Raw genomic sequence first — 19,006 nt, 5'->3', positions numbered from 1 at the left:
GAAGGGTCTATCTGAAATGCATGCAGGCTGAAAGCAGTTAAAATCTGATTCAGGACCTAAAAAAAAATACATAAGGTAATTACTTGCTTCTTGACTTTTAAAACAAAAGTTTGGCAAAATTTCTTCCTTTATACAATTTAGGGGTGGAATAATTGCTGAAACAATGAGCAGTGAACTCAAAGCTGATTCCAAATACAAACTGTCCTAACTGAAATTTGTCTCCCCACACAGTTACGTTGGGAATCTCTAATACTATCTCCGTGATGATAATGTGTGAATGAACAGAGAGGTAACTAGGTGCTGTTATTTTAGTAATATATACAATAAAAAACTGCAAATTTTGCTGCACTTTAGTTTTAAAAGTATTTTGAAAGGTGCATTGTTTAAAAATGCAAATTTCCGTAAAGTTTGTTTCCAAGAAGTGTAACAAACAACAGGACGTCATGAAAATATATATTCACCAAAACAGCGGTTTTGTGCACTGAAGTGGCAAAGAAACTGGTACAGGCACGCATATTCAAATACAGAGATATGTAAACATGCAGAGCATGACTGCACAACACAAAGGTTTACGTCTCACTTGAGCCTGCCAACACAGACATTGGGCTGTTAATGACTACAAGAATATTGTTTGGTCGGATGAGCCTCATTTCAAATTGTATCGAGCAGACGGACATGTGCACGTATGGAGACAACCTCATGAATACATGGACCCTGCTTGTCAGCAGGGAACTGTTCAAGCTGATGGAGGCTCTGTAATGGTGTGGGACGTGTGCAGCTGGAGTGGTATTGGACCCCCGATACATCTACATACAACTCTGACAGGTGACAGATACGTAAGAATCCTATCTGATCACCTGCATCCATTTGTGTCCATAGTGCATTCCGACGGACTTGGACAATTCTAGTAGGACAATGCAACAACCCACACATCCATAATTGCTACAGAGTAGCTCCAGGAACACCCTTCTGAACTTAAACACTTCCACTGGCCTCCAAACTCCCCAGACATGATAATTATTGAGCATATCTTGGGTGCAACATTCTGTTCAGAAGAGATCTCCACTCCCTCGTACTCTTATGGATTTATGGACAGCCCTGCAGGATTCAGGGTCTCAATTCCCTCCAGTACTACTTCAGACATTAGTCGAGTCCATGTCGTGTCATGCTGCAGCACTTCTGCCTGCTTGCGCGGGCCCTACACCATGTTAGGCTGGTGTACCAGTTCTTTGGCTCTTCAGTGTGTATAAAAAAATAAAAAGGTGGTCTGAGAGACCTCTCCACAGTAATTGTGTTCTTGTCAACATCCATTGTAGTTAAGAATTAATGCGACTGTCACAGAATTTTACTTTAGAGATATTCAAAAAGATGATAAAATGAGAATAGCTACTCCTAAGGCTACAATAATGCAAAATCATCTTTCTGTGATTTAAATGAATGCATTTAAAGAAATCACATACAGCTGATTGAAGCACAGCACGCATGAGCGCACGAGTGTGTGTATGAAAACAGGCACTAATATATAGCTGTATCCCTCCAAGGGTATATCAATTAATTGCCCTCTCAGGCAAAGTATTTATTTCATCTTCAAAGTCTGTTTCTTGTGTACTTTTCACTTTTGTTTATTTTCACATTTAGAAGCTTACTTTCTCTACTTAATATATACTGCACAACTACAATATGACTCATGCTGCCAGATCCAACTTCTCAATCCCACTCATTTGATCACAAATGCAAGTATCAGGAATTCTACTGAGTTATCTTCAAATGTGATCACTTCTCCCTCTTTTCCTATTGTACAAATTTCAAGCTGCTCTCTTCCATGTTACCTGGCAACACATGAGCAAGTCTCTGCAACAGTCCAGAACCACAAACCAGTCCACAGATATTTTTGGTGGATCCAGCCCACCGATCTCACGCCCAGCCTTATCAACTAACATGCAGGGCCCACCCATTGGAGGTAGTGACACAAATATACCCAGAGGGAGAATCCCTTCATGTGTGACATAAATCGGCAGATTTTTATGATTTATCTGAGGACCCAGGATTGCTGTGCACGCTCGATAGGCCAGAGGCCTAAAAAACAAATTCCCTTAGTCTCACCAAAAGTAAATAGTACAGTGTAGACATTTTTAATATATCATTTTACTGTGGTACATCTTGGATTTTGAAACTTGTTTCTATCAACAACACGAAATTAATATGAACAATAGCAGGAAGTAAATTGTGGCAGTCACCAGCAGTTAAGGCACAATACACTCTTACTCGTCAAAAGAAAAAAAACTTATTAAAATGGGTCAAAAAATGGATTGGCAAACATGCAACATTCAAGACTTATGGGTCTCAATCCAAACTGTGGGCATTCCTCTGAGAATCATTACGGTTTGGTGTGCTAGAAAGAGGGCATTATTGATCCTTTGTAACATACATTAATTTGTAATACATGTAAAATAATGGCTGTACCACAACAATGGGTAGTTATAATAATCCACATACTAACATAAACTTTTATGGCCATTCGCCACAGTGTTGATACATTCAACACACCCCCCCCCCCCCTTTTCACCTGCTCTTTTTGAGGTCTTTTCTAAAATTACTGAACATATTCTAAATCTGTCTTTACAACCACAAAAAAATGCATATTTTTGGAACCAAACACCTTTTGTTTCATTGAAATAAATTATTGAAATAAAAAATGAAACATATTTACAATCTGGATTGCTTTCTGCATCTAAAATCGGTACATTACAAACATGTTTATTTCACTTACAGTATATGCATGTTTTTGAGGTGTTCCCTAGTGTGGCACAGATGTTTTCTGACAATGTACAGTCTTAAACATAAAAACTGACTGCCAGCCGGCCCCACAGAGACCAAGTCCAAGTTGTTCACTTAAGGTGGCCAGTAAAACCGGCTGCCCCTGAAAACTCCAAGTCTGGTCATCTGCACAATCTGGCAACACTGTAAGGTGCGGAAGTGTATATTTAACACATTTCGGCCCTCGTCTAAATTTATAAGTCTGATTGAATGTCGAAGATAATTTGCTTCACATTCTACCCAACAGCAATAACAAGTACTTCCAGAAAAAATTCCGCAGGACAGCTTGTGGCTGCATCGCAATGAGAACAGCTTACGCTCAAGCGTTTCCTCGCACTACAGTGGCTACTGGCCACCAGGCAGACGCCACCCGCCGCCTGAAATCCAGCGCCGGTGAACACGGCGCGATGCTGTCAGTGTATGTATCAACTGTCATTTTCGAATTTGAAGTTCTAGTTATCATCTTGCAGTTAAGCATTGGATTTTGCATACTTGAAACCCATGAACTATGGTTAAGCGTTGTAAAATTGAGTTGCAAGTGGGAAAATGTGTAACATCTGCAACACCTTATTTACTTTTGGCAAAACAGAGAGGTGAATGCAGAAGAGGCAGCTAGAAATATTTGAACTGTGTGTGGAGCGAGTGCTTATATGAAAATACGCCAGAAAAAGATACTCTTGTTTCAACAAAGATCGTTCTGGCATGAATGATTTTCCACTTTAAGGAAGTCTCAATTAGTGATATACGTGATGGATTACCATTTAATCATCATGCGACATTTGCATTCAAAAGGCAAAGTTCAGAACTCTGGTTTAGGAGTACTGCATGCTCTAATTCGAAACATCAAAAATCAACCGAGTGACTATTATTGAACGTCATTTGGTCGCTCATTGAGCATTCCTATGCAGTACTGTTACTGGTGGCGAGTTATGATGCCTTTATCATTTACTTCCTAAGAAGAAATGAAAGGCTGAGCGCCACCAAAAGATGTAAACTCGAGCAAAGAGTAGTGTGAACATAATATTTTACATCTGATAGCTCCAAAAGTGTGTTTTGTGCTATGAATTCTGCCCCAATTCAGTCAGTCATGGTTCTTGAAGAGCAAGGATGAAAATTTGTCAGTCAATTTCTTATGTGAGTTTATTTACTTTTCGTGTTTGGATCAATGTATCAATGTTTAGTTTTCAAATGCATGTTTTCTGCTTGTAGGGAATTTTACCAGAGATCTCCGATATTCTCTGCCGTGCTAGCCTGGACTCCCCACAACCTGAAAATCCAGCTGTCGCCTGTCGACGGGCGGGTTGTGTACCACCTGGGATAAAGTTGACTTTGCTTGTGTTTCATTGGTTTGGTCTGGGTGATACCAGGACCAGACAGGACTAGAGGGTGTTGATGCCTTTGGAAGCAAATATTCTCAGCCAAGCTCATTGAGCTAACAGACTGTGACCAGAGTGCCGGCGATTTTCACTTAGACGTGTCTGGATTTCGGGTTCAACGGGTTGAGTAGCTGTTCAGGATTGTGTTAGTATTTGGTTCACCCCAAGTATTTGATTTCCTCGGTAGCACCCATATGTGGGAGGCTTTCCCCTATCCATCACATGGGATTATTATTATATTTCTTTCCTTTCTCAGACGTTATGTCTGGTTAGAAATGGAAAGCGACGCGGACCTTGATCAAGCGTGACTTCCTTTTAACTGTACGGTATATGTTGCATTGCATTTAGGAACTTTCGGGTAATTGAACATGTATCAATAATTACAGATTTCTGTAGTTGTATATATACGTTTGGATGTAGCTGTATTGCATTGATGTACTGGTGGATATTGTGTGGTATGACTCCTGTAGTTGATAGTATAATTGGTATAATGTCAACTTTATCCTGATGGCACATGTCCTTGACCACCTATGCCAGTTGGATGTACTTTTCAATTTTTTCTCCTGTTTTCTTCTGTATATTTGTTGTATTGGGTATGGATATTTCGATTAGTTGCGTTAATTTCTTCTTTTTATTGGTGAGTATGATGTCAGGTTTGTTATGTGGTGTTGTTTTATCTGTTATAATGGTTCTGTTCCAGTATAATTTGTCTTCATCATTCTCCAGTACATTTTGTGGTGCATACTTGTATGTGGGGACGTGTTGTTTCATTAGTTTATGTTGTATGGCAAGTTGTTGTTGAATTATTTTTGCTGCATTGTCATGTCTTCTGGCGTATTCTGTATTTGCTAGTATTGTACATCCGCTTGTGATGTGATCTACTGTTTCTATTTGTTGTTTGCAAAGTCTGCACTTATCTGTTGTGGTATCGAGATCTTTAATAATATGCTTGCTGCAATATCTGGTGTTTATTGTTTTATCCTGTATTGCAATCATGAATCCTTCCGTCTCACTGTATATATTGCCTTTTCTTAGCCATGTGTTGGATGCGTCTTGATCGATGTGTGGCTGTGTTAGATGATACGGGTGCTTGCCATGTAGTGTTTTCTTTTTCCAATTTACTTTCTTCGTGTCTGTTGATGTTATGTGATCTAAAGGGTTGTAGAAGTGGTTATGAAATTGCAATGGTGTAGCCAATGTATTTATATGAGTGATTGCTTTGTGTATTTTGCTGGTTTCTGCTCGTTCTATAAAGAATTTTCTTAAATTGTCTACCTGTCCATAATGTAGGTTTTTTTATGTCGATAAATCCCCTTCCTCTTTCTTTTCTGCTGAATGTGAATCTTTCTGTTGCTGAATGTATGTGATGTATTCTATATTTGTGGCATTGTGATCGTGTAAGTGTATTGAGTGCTTCTAGGTCTATGTTACTCCATTTCACTACTCCAAATGAGCAGGTCAATATTGGTATAGCATAAGTATTTATAGCTTTTGTCTTGTTTCTTGTTGTCAATTCTGTTTTCAGCATTTTTGTTAGTCTTTGTCTATATTTTTCTTTTAGTTCTTCTTTAATATTTGTATTATCTATTCCAATTTTTTGTCTGTATCCTAGATATTTATAGGCATCTGTTTTTTCCATCGCTTCTATGCAGTCACTGTGGTTATCCAATATGTAATCTTCTTATGTAACTCTTCAGGCTTTCCCGGCGAGATCTTGACATGTGGAATAATCGGGTCTACTGACGGATGTTTGTGTCGCTCTGGCACAATGTTTCGGCCATGTAACTCGTTGCCTTCTTCAGGTGCTACCTGAGACTGCCGTGTTGGAGGATCTTGTCCAGTATTTATGCCCAGAGGGCGCTGGGTGCTCTCTTTGCCGTCCGTGCCCGCCTGGCACTGCTTGTAATGTGTTGTCTCTTCCCCGGTGTTCCCTCGGATGTCCGCGCCCGACTTGGGCGCCATCTGTGGCAGCTCTCTGAGGCCTATCCTGTGTCGGGCATTCCATTCGCGGTCCGCGCCCACCAGATGCTGCTCCTGAGGTTTTTACCCCTCCCTGGGGCTCCCACGGACGTCCGCGCCCGGCTCGTCCACCATCTGTGGTCGTGGCAGTTGTCTGGGGCCGGACCCGCATGTGGCGTTCCATTCGTGGTCCGCGCCCGTGCCCGCTTGGCGCTGCTCTTCAGTTACATCTAACCAGTATTGTATTATTGTAAGAACCGAGATGCAGTATTTTGGATTTAAAATTTTGTAAATTTGTGGTAAGATCTTACGGGACCAAGCTGCTTAGGTTATCGGTCCCTAAGCTTACACAATACATAATCTACCTTACACAAACTTACGCTATGCACAACATGCACACCCATGCCGCCGTGCTGGAGGGAGAACTCGAACCTCCGAAGTTGGGCACTATACGGATACAGCAGCCAATCTCTCTGAAGCACCTATCTACAATTCCCATCTTTGCTGCACACCACAAGCGCAGTACAGAAATGTGAATAAGGCTCGTTGACATATAATGAGGATATTGCGGGCCTTGCCACATGCAACTTTGAGACGAAGCTATAGTCACTTCCGAAGTCGCTCACAGAACACATCAGCTGGTATCCTTCATGGCAGTATAACTGAAACTTGGCAACAGTGCAGAATATGTTTGGCAACTCTGTTACCAACGAGTTACTTCCTTGATGGCACAGAACCATCCTGTTAATTCATTTGATATTATCGTGTCATTTCAATCGAATAATGTGAGTGATTTTCTCTTGAGATGTGACATAAGGATATCAGTTAATCCTTTTGAGTCAACAAAAGCCGTTCCACACTGGAAATACAACTACTCTTATGTTTCGATTTATCTGCCACCACGGCTACTGAGCCAATAAGTACGTCAAACACACTCCACCTGTTCGCTAGCTCCTACGTAACATGCTTGCCTGTCAGGTGCACGCTGCCTTTGTTCGCCTTTCGAGACTCGCTGAAAGCCAGATTTTTAATTCTTTTGTGGCAGAGCTACAAGCAGGCAGATACAAACTTAATAAGGGAATCATAAGACCACGCCTGTGCAAAATTTGTCTTGCTACTTTTAGTACCCCTTAGAGTCAAAGAAAAAACTTTACGGTAATGCAAATTTCAATATGCCACTTTTTTTTTCTTCCGACATATTTTTTGTTGTTGTGAATACATAATTTTATCTATGAACTGCCACATTTTCATAATACCTGCGAATGATACAGGACATGAAATAAATAAAGACATTTTAAAAGTCAAAAGTCGGTAATATCCTACTAATTCATGTTAAAATAGGCTCAATCGTCTTACAGATACTTAATGCTTCATTAAGACAGACTGCCATTGTGATGTTACTCTCTAAGGCTGAATTTACTTTGTATTAGTACAGTGAATATTACAATTGCGTTTTCCATTAGTTTACTGAACGCAATAGTAATCATCAAAGAGAAATTAATCAGCAGCAGGATTTTCTTTCACGATATCTAAAACTATCTGACAGTCCTAAAGTAGTTTACAAATTCTATGCCCATAGAAACCTAATAGTTCTAACGATGTCATTAAGTCAGTGTAGTTTGAACATCATGTTCATCTAGAAATGAGTTGCCTTCATGGTTGATCGATCAAGAGCAGGAAATGTAAAATTTTACGAGTATATGAAGAGAGGGACAAGTGCTTGAGAGAGGTCTCCTCTATCAATACAAGTGCCTGAGAGATGACTTTCCTATCAATCTCCTGGATAGTTTTGTTTCGCAAATCAACAGAGGGCGTTATCATGCAGTAGCACACGTGATGTAGTATTGTCGGTCGATTTTCTTACACTGAGACCGAAAGGTGTCTCAGTTGTTGGCAAGAAATTCCAGCTGTGATGCACACACCCTTGGGGCAGAATTCGTAGCACAAAACACACTTTTGGAGCCATCAGATGTAAAACATTATGTCCACACTACTCTTTGCTCGAGTTTACATCTTTTGGTGGGGCTCAGCCTTTCATTTCTTCTTAGGAAGTAAACGATAAAGGCATCATAACTCGTCACCAGTAATAGTACTGCATAGGAATGCTCAATGAGCGACCTAATGACGTTCAATAATAGTCACTCGGTTGATTTTTGTTGTTTCGAATTAGAGCATGCAGTACTCCTAAACCAGAGTTCTGAACTTTGCCTTTTGAATGCAAATGTCGCATGATGATTAAATGGTAATCCATCACGTATATCACTAATTGAGACTTCCTTAAAGTGGAAAATCATTCATGCCAGAACGATCTTTGTTGAAACAAGAGTATCTTTTTCTGGCGTATTTTCCAAAAAGCACTCGCTCCACACACAGTTCAAATATTTCTAGCTGCCTCTTCTGCATTCACCTCTCTGTTTTGCCAAAAGTAAATAAGGTGTTGCAGATGTTACACATTTTCCCACTTGCAAATCAATTTTACAACGCTTAACCATAGTTCATGGGTTTCAAGTATGCAAAATCCAATGCTTAACTGCAAGATGATAACTAGAACTTCAAATTCGAAAATGACAGTTGATACATACACTGACAGCATCGCGCCGCGTTCACCGGCACTGGATTTCAGGCGGCGGGTGGCGTCTGCCCGGTGGCCAGTAGCCACTCTAGTGCGAGGAAACGCTTGAGCGTAAGCTGTTCTCATTGTGATGCAGCCACAAGCTGTCCTGCGGAATTTTTTCTGGAAGTACTTGTTATTGCTGTTGGGTAGAATGTGAAGCAAATTATCTTCGACATTCAATCAGACTTATAAATTTAGACGAGGGGCGAAATGTGGGCTATTTACAATTTGTATGGAAACCAAATGGCAGTTATAAGAGTTGAGGGGCATGGAAGGGAAACAGTGGTTGGGAAGGGACTAAGACAGGGTTGTAGCCTCTCCCCGATGTTACTCAATCTGTATATTGAGCAAGCAGTGAAGGAAACAAAAGAAAAACTCAGAATAGGTATTAAAAACCATGGAGAAGAAATAAAAACTTTGAGGTTCGCTGATGACATTGGAATTCTGTCAGAGACAGCAAAGGACTTGGAAGAGCAGTTGAACGGAATGGACAGTGTCTTGAAGGGAGGATATAAGATGAACAACAACAAAAGCAAAACGAGGATAATGGAATGTAGTCGAATTAAGTCGGGTGATGTTGAGTGTATTAGATTAGGAGTTTTGCTATTTGGGGAGCAAAATAACTGATGATGGTCGAAGTAGAGAGGGTATAAAATGTAGAGTGGCAATGGGAAGGAAATTGTTTCTGAAGAAGAGAAATTTGTTAACATCAAATATAGATTTAAGTGTCAGGAAGTCGTTTCTGAAAGTATTTGTATGGAGTGTAGCTATGTATGGAAGCGAAACATGGACGATAAATAGTTTAGACAAGAAGAGAATAGAAGCTTTCGAAATATGGTGCTACAGAAGAATGCTGAAGATTAGATGGGTAGATCACATAACTAATGAGGAGGTGTTGAATATGATTGGGGAGAAGAGGAGTTTGTGGCACAACTTGACAAGAAGAAGGGACCGGTTGGCAGGACATGTTCTGAGGCATCAAGGGATCACCAATTTAGTATTGGAGGGCAGCGTGGAGGGTAAAAATTGTAGAGGGAGACCAAGAGATGAATACACCAAGCAGATTCAGAAGGATGTAGGTTGCAGTAGGTACTGGGAGATGAAGAAGCTTGCACAGGATAGAGTAGCATGGAGAGCTGCATCAAACCAGTCTCAGGACTGAAAACCACTACTTCAACAACAACAACATTTATTGGTGTATATCAATATGCAAGCAGACTGCATTTCCTGACTGAATGACTATAGGAAATAAAATACTGTAAGTAAAATCAACATTTTTTGTAACAAAGTGATTTCAGGTTTAGAACTGTAAATATGTTTCATTACAGACCAACGATGATTATTTATTTCATTCAAACTAAGCACAATTCGTGATAAAATACTTCTTTTCTTGTATTTGCAATATATATATTTTAGAAATATTTCAATCATCTCTTTATACATCCTATTTTTTCATCCTTGTTCGTGTAATGCTCGTGTGTCCACAAACAATGTATTTCGTGGTACAACTGCACAAGTTTCTCCATTAGGATCATTGTTCCACTCCATCCTATACTTGTTGCAACAAGAACTTGCCGCCGCGTAAAAATCACACAAAGACTCGTGGACATTCTAAATGTGGCCTGGTGGAGACATCCACACGTGTGCCCAGCTGGGGTGGCAGGATTGCTAGTTCCAAGAACTGTGAGTAACAGCCAGCAGGTCACATTTCTGCAAATGCACAGTTGGGGCCTGCCAGTTTTGCAGAATTCGTCTGGAATACCTGTGGCCCAGTGCTACAACATGCTCGTATGTGGGCAGCTACTATTAACAACTGATCTTATTCAATCTATTCTGCAACAATCCCTTCTTTCTAAAGTTATTTCCATTACTGTTTCCCTCTTCCCCTTCCAGTTCATCTTTTACTGCATTTTGTCTCTGGCCAGCCTGACTGCAAACTATTCAAACACTCTACTATTGGCCTGGCCAAAACAGTTCCATGTATTCTTCTTGAATGCCTCCTTGGCAATAACTGCCCCTCTTGACTGGACTTACCACAAAAAAAATTGCTGTGTGTGACTGCCACACACTATTCCACAAAGGTCCTCTTCTTTTCCCTCCATCTTTCACAAGTCCAACCTAGACCTTACACACCATTCTCACAAGTAACTTCACCACCTCAGCACCTTTCCCAAAAATCCTTGCGTCCAAACCTAAAAATGTGTGTTGTGTGACAAAGCTAGTTTATGTCGAGCTGTGTGCCATATTCCAATCAGATGAAGCGAGTTTATACTTTATCTCATTTTCATTTAATGTTTCCTCAACTGAAATTTGCATTATTGTAACAATACTTACTTTTAATTTTGGATTCTTCAACCCTTGGAAATAGCGCTCAAGCTGGAACAAAAGTACATTATTAGTACATACAGATTTCTTCAAACAAAAATACATAATAAAAAACCCTCAGAATTAAGTATCATCCCCCCCCCCTCCACACACACACACACACACACACACACACACACACACACACACACACACACACAAGGGTTGCCCAGAAAGTAATGCACCGCATTTTTTTCTTCAAAAATTATTTACTGAACGTAATGAGAGCTACACATACACAAAAGATTGGTGTTTTATCTACACACCCTATTTTTCCACATAATCTCCATCCCACTCTATAGCCTTCCTCCAGCGCAAAACAAGGGCGTGTGTGCCCTGTCGGTACCAACCCTTGTCCTGGTGGCAGAGCCAGTGCTTCACTGTGTGAATCACCTTCTCATCGTCCTCAAAATGTCTTCCACAAATGGCATCTTTTCATCTGTCCTAGTGAATGACAACTTCAGCACACTGCAACACATCAGGTGTGACAGCCGTGCATGATCTCCCTGACCACTGCAAATTGTGGAGCTCCAACGAACCGCTTTCCGATGACCTCACCCTCCATGCCCAGCGATTAACTGTACTTCTGTTGACAGCAGATGCTCCATAGACTTTGCAGATGCATTTGTGAATAGTCTCCACAGTTTCTTTCTCTGCAGTGATAAATTCAATGACAGCGCGTTGCTTGTAACGTCCATCGCCTGCAGATGTCATTTTGAAAATGTCCTGCAACTATGCTATCTGTCAGAAGTGACAAACTTGGCACACTCGCTCAGGAGACTTCAAATAATACATACATAAAATTTCGCATTTGTAGCATTGTTTTCAGCTGAGAAAAAAAAAATGCAGTGTATCACTTTCTGGGTAACCCACATACAACACAATACACAATTTTCATTTTCTGAGACTTATATTTTAGCAGCCTGTACAGACTTTCCATTCCACGTACACAATAATTATTTCCCGTATGTTAGCAGAAATACATATTTACACCGTATCTCCATGTGATTAGAATGATGTTGGGAATACAGCTATACCACATACTGTGTCCAGCCAGCTCCAGACATCATATTTTCATGTTTATTAATGTTTATCTGCATGAAAACATTCACGAACTACAGGTATTTGTAACACCCACGAGAAATTTAAATTTGCCTTTGGAAATGATCTTGTACTAGGGGTTTCTCAGCAACTGTCATTTGGTCTTCATTCTTTCATTTGGAGAACTCAAGGGCTGAATATTGAACACTTGTCTGGATGAACAAAGAACACCGAACTGAATACTACCACATGCATATCATCTGGTGTTATCAGATGTACCAGAGTTCATGAGCTTCCGCTGTTAACAGATCTCCAGGAATCTTAATCTACCCACGCATAGGGTGCCACTTTTAAACATTAAAATTCTATAATCACAACATCCTGATCTGCACAATGCTAATGATACAGTTACCACAGGTATAAACCTCTCAAAGAATGGAAAGGGCACTTAGAAGCAGTAATGGATGTGCACCTGCATACCATCCTCACATGCGCTAAGCTGCCTAGTCGATCTCATCTACCACCACAGGCTGCTGCGAGTCAAAACCAAATGGGTCACACCAGATGCAAAGATGCACTGCACAAGTGGAACAAGCTGTCCAACGCAGACTGAAAATTCGAGCTCCACGCCAGACTGTGTATCACACTGTCAGCAACTGTCAGTTGTGAGCATATCACGGAAGTAACGAAGATTTCCTGTTAGTAACTCCACAGAATGTGCACTGGAATGAGAAGCTCTTCCCTCGGGTGCCACCCTACCTACTGCACCAAGTATGAGAAAAGGCATTTAACATACAAGATGAGCTTACAGTGCAGGCATCAGGAGTGCAATCCCTGCACAGGCAGGGGGCTGCGACTGTAAAGGCCATATCACACAGGAGGGCACACATCCACCTGCAGAGAGCTGAAGCAATTCGTTTTCCATTGAAACATATGTATCCTTTCAAATGAGAGATGAAGAACTTGGTCTTCAGCTCGTGTAGCTTGTCAAGTATTTCATCACTGGTCACTTAACAGAGCCAAAGGGAGCTTTCCACACAGGATGCACCAATTTGCTTGCCATCAGCCACGTGCGACACTGCTTTGCCCTCTGAGCGGAGTTTTGTTAAATGTAGTTACATCGCAGTTTTATTGTTTCTGCCTACTGTCCACTGTTTGTCATTAGTGTGCAGCTGTAAATCAAGTACTGGTTACTATTTTGACACAAGAAGTTTCATTGTGTAAGTGGGACCATTCTGTACCTGGCTATTCACAGGAGTTACAAAGGGCTGAAATAGAATTAAATAGCTTAGAATTAAATCTGAATCGTACATAAGGGAGATATGACCACCACAAGAGAAGAAAATCTTAGATCGATATTTGTAAAAATTCTTATTAATCTTTAACAAGGCGTACCTGAAAGATTCTATTGCAGTTCTTTCAGAGATTAGTGACAACAATAGGTTACTAATTTTCTTCCTCAATATCTCTAATTTTTCAGGCTTATATTTGAGACTACTGCCACTTGTGTTCTCCATTACTGCTGAAGTAGTAATCCACTCAGTTAGTGCAAAAAGTTTTTGCTGAACCCTTCTGTGCAATTCAAAAATGAGCCATACTCTGTATGTTTAAAACTGTCACACTTAAAAATCTCTTCAAATTTTACTCTGTCTTAAATGTGAACATAATTGTTACACACAACTTAACATTTTATGTCTTCCACAAACAAATGGGAAACACTGAAAGGTCAATGAAACATCTGTCACTTATCAGATAATATCCGAAACATACCTGAAACGTGCCTTTTCAATCTAGACAGATGGCACTTTAAACACTCTTTTCCAAAGATAAAGCTCTTCCAGACATCAGATCAACACATTCGCAGAAAACCTAATGCCTCCTCTGCAACAAACACTAATGTCATATTTGGCTTTGTGGTCCCTGAAGTTCACAATTTTTTGTTTAGAATTTTTTCCTCGAATATCATTTCAGCTACCACTGGTGGGACCTGGGCTATGTACACCCAGGACTGGTTATAGGAAACAGCTTCTTGCGAAAGGGGCCCTTATCACTATCCCAAACATTTTGTGCTTTTTCTTTTGTGTTGTTTAACAATAATATTGTCTGATTTGTGATGATTTGGATTCAAGTGCAACATAAATAAATATAATGACTTTAGTTTACCGAAACAGAGATTAGTACATACCTTTGCTCTGTCTATTATGTGTAAATAGTACGAAACAGGTTTGTTGGTCCACGAAACAGATCCACGGAGGGGAGTCATTTCTGACACGTGCATTATCGTTCCTATATCTGTGAATAAAGAATAAACTCAGTTATTTCAGTTTCCTCTAACATTCAACAAAAAATCGTAAACAAGAAGGAGACAAAGACTAAGAAAATGTCATTGACCTTGCCTTTATTGTGTGTCAGATGACATTAGCCATGTTCTGAATACTGAAGCCAAGGATTTTCATTACCAACCTACAAGCTGTTGAGATAACATGTCAAACCCGAACACTTTACACAAAGGAGCATTTGACATCATCCCATTTCCCTGCTGAAGCTATTACGAAGAAGTTGTTCAAAAATGAAGTTGTTTGGCCAATGAGCCAGAATACAGTAGAATCATATATGGCTAACTAATTACATGATACTTTATCTGGAAATCCACAAAGAATATTCCGGTAACAGACATTAGACATGGTCTAGTGATTATGACACAAATGAAATGCATAAAACGGTTACCAACCGTATTTTTTAAAATATTGATACATTTTGTAAGCATGATCCTGTTACCTTAATCTAGTTCATGCAATAGTTGTCTAAGGGGAAAGCTAAGTGCTACAAAATATACCAAGAAAGAAAAGATTTTAATCACCCTATAAATGGCTTTTTTAAAAGTGTTCTGAATTCCTCCTACAAAATAAGACCCCAGAAAGGAATGGGCAAAGACACGGGAACGGAGGTTGTGACATTAAAAGTTAAAAAACCATTAAGTGACTGTCTCCCTATTCCAAGAGGTTCTCCTCCATGGCAGTATTTACAGAACACAATACAGGAACAAATGAAGTACTAAGTAAACAAGTAATATTGTAAACTGTTAGTACACTTAACCCTGAAACAGAAAGATAATAGCTGACAATTTAAAGATGCTGCAAATTCTTTGACAGATCTTTGTTCCCAATAAAGGCAAAATTTATGAGTGAGTTAAACCTACAGACACAAGGCAGCCATGGAAGATTATTGCCATATCTTATACACGAGTTACTTCCGAGGTTCCTGCACATATGGCATAAAGATAAAGACGGGAAACATTGTAAAAAATAGTATGCCATCAATCATCTCAGAATGAGAAAATAACAAAAAAACACACACGCAACAATGAAGCACCACACATTGTAGATTCTACAAAGTCACTGGTATATGATACAGTGATACAGAAGAATTCAACTTCCAACTCAGAGATTAGCGGAAGTGCTTTTATCAACATTTACACCTTTCTTAAATTTTTAATATGTCTCTATATTACACTAATCTTTGTTACCCATTGATTCTCTAGGCTTTTCTTTTACCAGTTATTCCTCCTCCAATTTCTGCTTCATATTCTTTATTTTCAATACCTTTATCTTCAGAAGTCATTATTTCGCTCCTTCATTCCCTTTAGGACATATCTTCTATTTCCTTTCATCCAGAACCATAACATGACATGTTCACCTCTATGCAACCTCTTAGCATTTCACATATTTCTCTTTTACCACAGACCGAATCCGCTACACAACATAATCACACTTCTATCACCTTATAATTTTGATAAATTTAAGTACAATGATAAGCTGTTAGTTTATATCTTCACCAGGACATACTTAAAAGTTACATCATATGCATTGTTCAAACTTCATACATTTACCTTCTTCCCAATGTCAGCTTGTGATGATAATTTTTTTCTCATCTGAGTTAAAGAAAGTAGTTACAGTTAGAAAATAATCTTATATGAAGTTAACAGGTATCAGCTAAATATCGAAATTCGTGCAAGCCAACATTCTTTTAAAAATCTTATAAGGGCTCACTGCCACTATCACCTTAGGATAACGTTTATGGAAAAATAAATATAATCAATGAGTTTACAATGTATGATCATTTCTACTATTAACTGATGTAAAAACAGATTTTTTGATTCGTGCAGATTCAACTTCCACTCCTCCATTTCAATGGCTCTAGATGTCATATTTTATAATAACCTTGTTCCTATTTATGTCACAAAAGTGTAAAAGCTCTCTTCTCCTCCTGCAAAGGAGTTTCTACAGACAACTAATGCCATTTGAAAAGGTTTTCCACAGAAGTCTAATTTTGTACATCTTCTTCACAGCTGAAACAATATTAGCTTACACTTGCCCATAATACCTGTAAAAGGAAAAAGCACAGTGTGTCATTAAACAGGTGCATAAGATCAATCTGAATAACACAAGCCACGAGTTTGACCAGTGGTATTCAACTCATTTTGTGCAACTGCTTTTTCAGTATGAAATATTTCAGAATGCTATGATGGGGTATTTCACTATTAACTCATTCTTCAAGCCAGGAGCCCAAGTACACACATCTCTACTGCTTCCCAATCAGTGGTAATCTAAGCAGAAAGGGCCAAGTACAGTCTCTTTATTGCTCTGTTACTTACTGATGATTACAGCTACTAATTCCAATATATCTACCCACACATGGTGAATATGTTAAGAAGCAACAAAACAAGTCATATGAAAACCAATGTTTTATTCCACACAGTGAAAGTGGTGTGATGTATTAACTTGCAGCAGTACAGAGCAAATCTGAATTTGGGTCCCAACAGATGACAGTGATAAGGATGGATGGATGGATGGATTGATGTGGTTGTAGGGACCAAACTGCGAGGTCACTGGACCCTTAATTGTTTGTGTGTGAAGTTGTGAATAGCCCCAGAGAGGAAAGACACAAAGGTAAATTCTGATGGACTCGACTGTATCCAAAATACTAGAAAACCAAAATATAGAAAGAAGCAAGTAGAAGTGAGAGAGAAGTAAATAGGTGAAAGTGAGATAGTTGCCCCACCCAGAAAGTGGAGGTACCTGTGACCAGATATATACCCTCTGATCTCTGAACAGTGCTTCCACACCCTCTATTACCAAAAGAAAACTAGCTACACAGACAAGATAAAATCTCAGGAAAGAGAATAATGACAAGTATGCAAAGGATGACACACATAAAGGAAAAAGAAGAATTAAAAAGATGGGAAGGGCACGAGCTAGGCGGACCACAGAGCAACAGCAGCCACGTGCCCCTCTAGTCAGAGCAAGTCACGGGGTATCCCACCAATCCCTCAAGCAGACAACAGGGCTAATGTGCTGTATGTCAAAGAGAGGAGTAAAAACCACTTTCATGCGTAAAATGTAAAACACAATCAGCTGCTTCAGCTTTGTTCACAAACGCCACCAAAGGCAGTGTATCAGCAAGTTTAAGGTTTCACTGTAAGGAAGCCAAATCAGCGCAGCCTGTAGGATGACGCACACCGTGACACGGGCACCACACCAACAGTGGGGAGGATCCTCATGTCGAAGGTTGTGGCCTGGGGTCAGTCAAGTGTGGTCAGCATGGAACTGATGGAGGACAGTAGATTCCCTGTGAGAAGCATGAAGGGAAGACTGCCATGGCCTCCTTTATGGTTTTCAGTCTATTTGGAGAAACCAGGGCACCCCAATCGGCATTCCAAGACTCCAACAACTGTTGGCATAGAGAGAACCACAGATTCAGTTCCAGTACCCCCATTACCAAATTTGGCATCCAGATAGCTAGCTTGGCCAACTGGTTAGAACATTAATTCCCTGGAAAACCAACACGATTAGGGGTCCATATGAAAACAATCGGCCACCCAGCATTTTAGAGGTATACAGGAGGGTCTGAATAGTCACAACTGACGGGTGTCAAAAGGAAGCCCTGGTCGAAAGCCAGAAGGCTACTCAAAAACGACACTCTGGTGTATGGACAAAGGTGGGAAAGACGGAGTTAAGAGCAGAGATTTTACATGCAAACTGAGATTGTGACACAAGACCTCAGCCTCTGTTGTGGGAGGTATATCTCCTTACCAGGAAAAAGTACATGGAAGTTCAGATGTTCGGGGGAGCAGCGAATGTGTATTGCACAATTGATCAGCAATTGTTGGCACCTGATCTGTAGGGGAGGTACATCAAGCCTATGCGAGTAGGTTGTTCACGATGCTGGTCCAAAATGCATCTGTCACAAGGCTGATTCCACAATGGTGTATGGGTCCAGCAGACACAATGCTGAAAGTGATGCTGAGCTGTACACGAGGCTCCCATAATTGAAACACAACAGGATCGGAGCTTTGTAGAGTTGCAAAAGTGTAGAGGCAGCTGCACCCTGCTGTCAGTATCCAGCAACACCCACAGTTAAGGAGCAATAGTATATGCAGAATTCATCAGAATACAGGGAGCGCGAAACTGCAGACCCCACAACCACTATAAAAAGGGGCACACTGAATACAGAGTCTTGTGGGACACCATTCTCTTGTAGACAGGGAGTACTGTGGGAAGCACCAACCTGAACCTGGAAAGAATGGTGAGACAAGAAGTTCCAGACAAACATTGGGGTTGGCCCTGGAGGCCCCACAGAGGTTAACAAGGATGTGGCGAAACCTCATGGACAAAGTCAAAGAAGACAGTGATAAGATGATGTTACCAGTCAGAAGCTGACTAAACAGCAGACTAAACTGTCAACAGCAGAACGGCGTTGGCAAAAATCGGCCTGGGATGGAGCCCAAAGATTGCGAGACCTAAGGTACCAACACAGCCATTAGATCACCATACAT

General features: G+C 40.2%; 1 protein-coding gene across 3 annotated transcripts in view; it reads right to left on the bottom strand.

Annotated features, from left to right (window-relative positions):
• LOC126480701 (histone-lysine N-methyltransferase, H3 lysine-79 specific) overlaps positions 1 to 19,006 on the bottom strand; it is a 206,108-nt gene that overhangs the window by 65,005 nt on the left and 122,097 nt on the right. For all 3 annotated transcript variants that reach the window (XR_007587454.1, XM_050103945.1, XM_050103946.1), the window contains 2 exons: positions 14,357 to 14,463; positions 11,101 to 11,142 (listed from right to left, as the gene is read on the bottom strand). Coding sequence is in view for 2 of the 3 variants with exons in the window: in XM_050103945.1 (XP_049959902.1) it covers positions 11,101 to 11,142; positions 14,357 to 14,463 (149 nt within the window). In the remaining variant the exon portion in view is untranslated. The remainder of the gene's footprint in view (positions 1 to 11,100; positions 11,143 to 14,356; positions 14,464 to 19,006) is intronic.

This window comes from Schistocerca serialis, chromosome 5 (assembly GCF_023864345.2).
Source record: "Schistocerca serialis cubense isolate TAMUIC-IGC-003099 chromosome 5, iqSchSeri2.2, whole genome shotgun sequence".
Classification (NCBI taxonomy): Eukaryota; Metazoa; Arthropoda; class Insecta; order Orthoptera; family Acrididae; genus Schistocerca; species Schistocerca serialis.
This window is presented reverse-complemented; position numbering and strand designations above follow the sequence as displayed.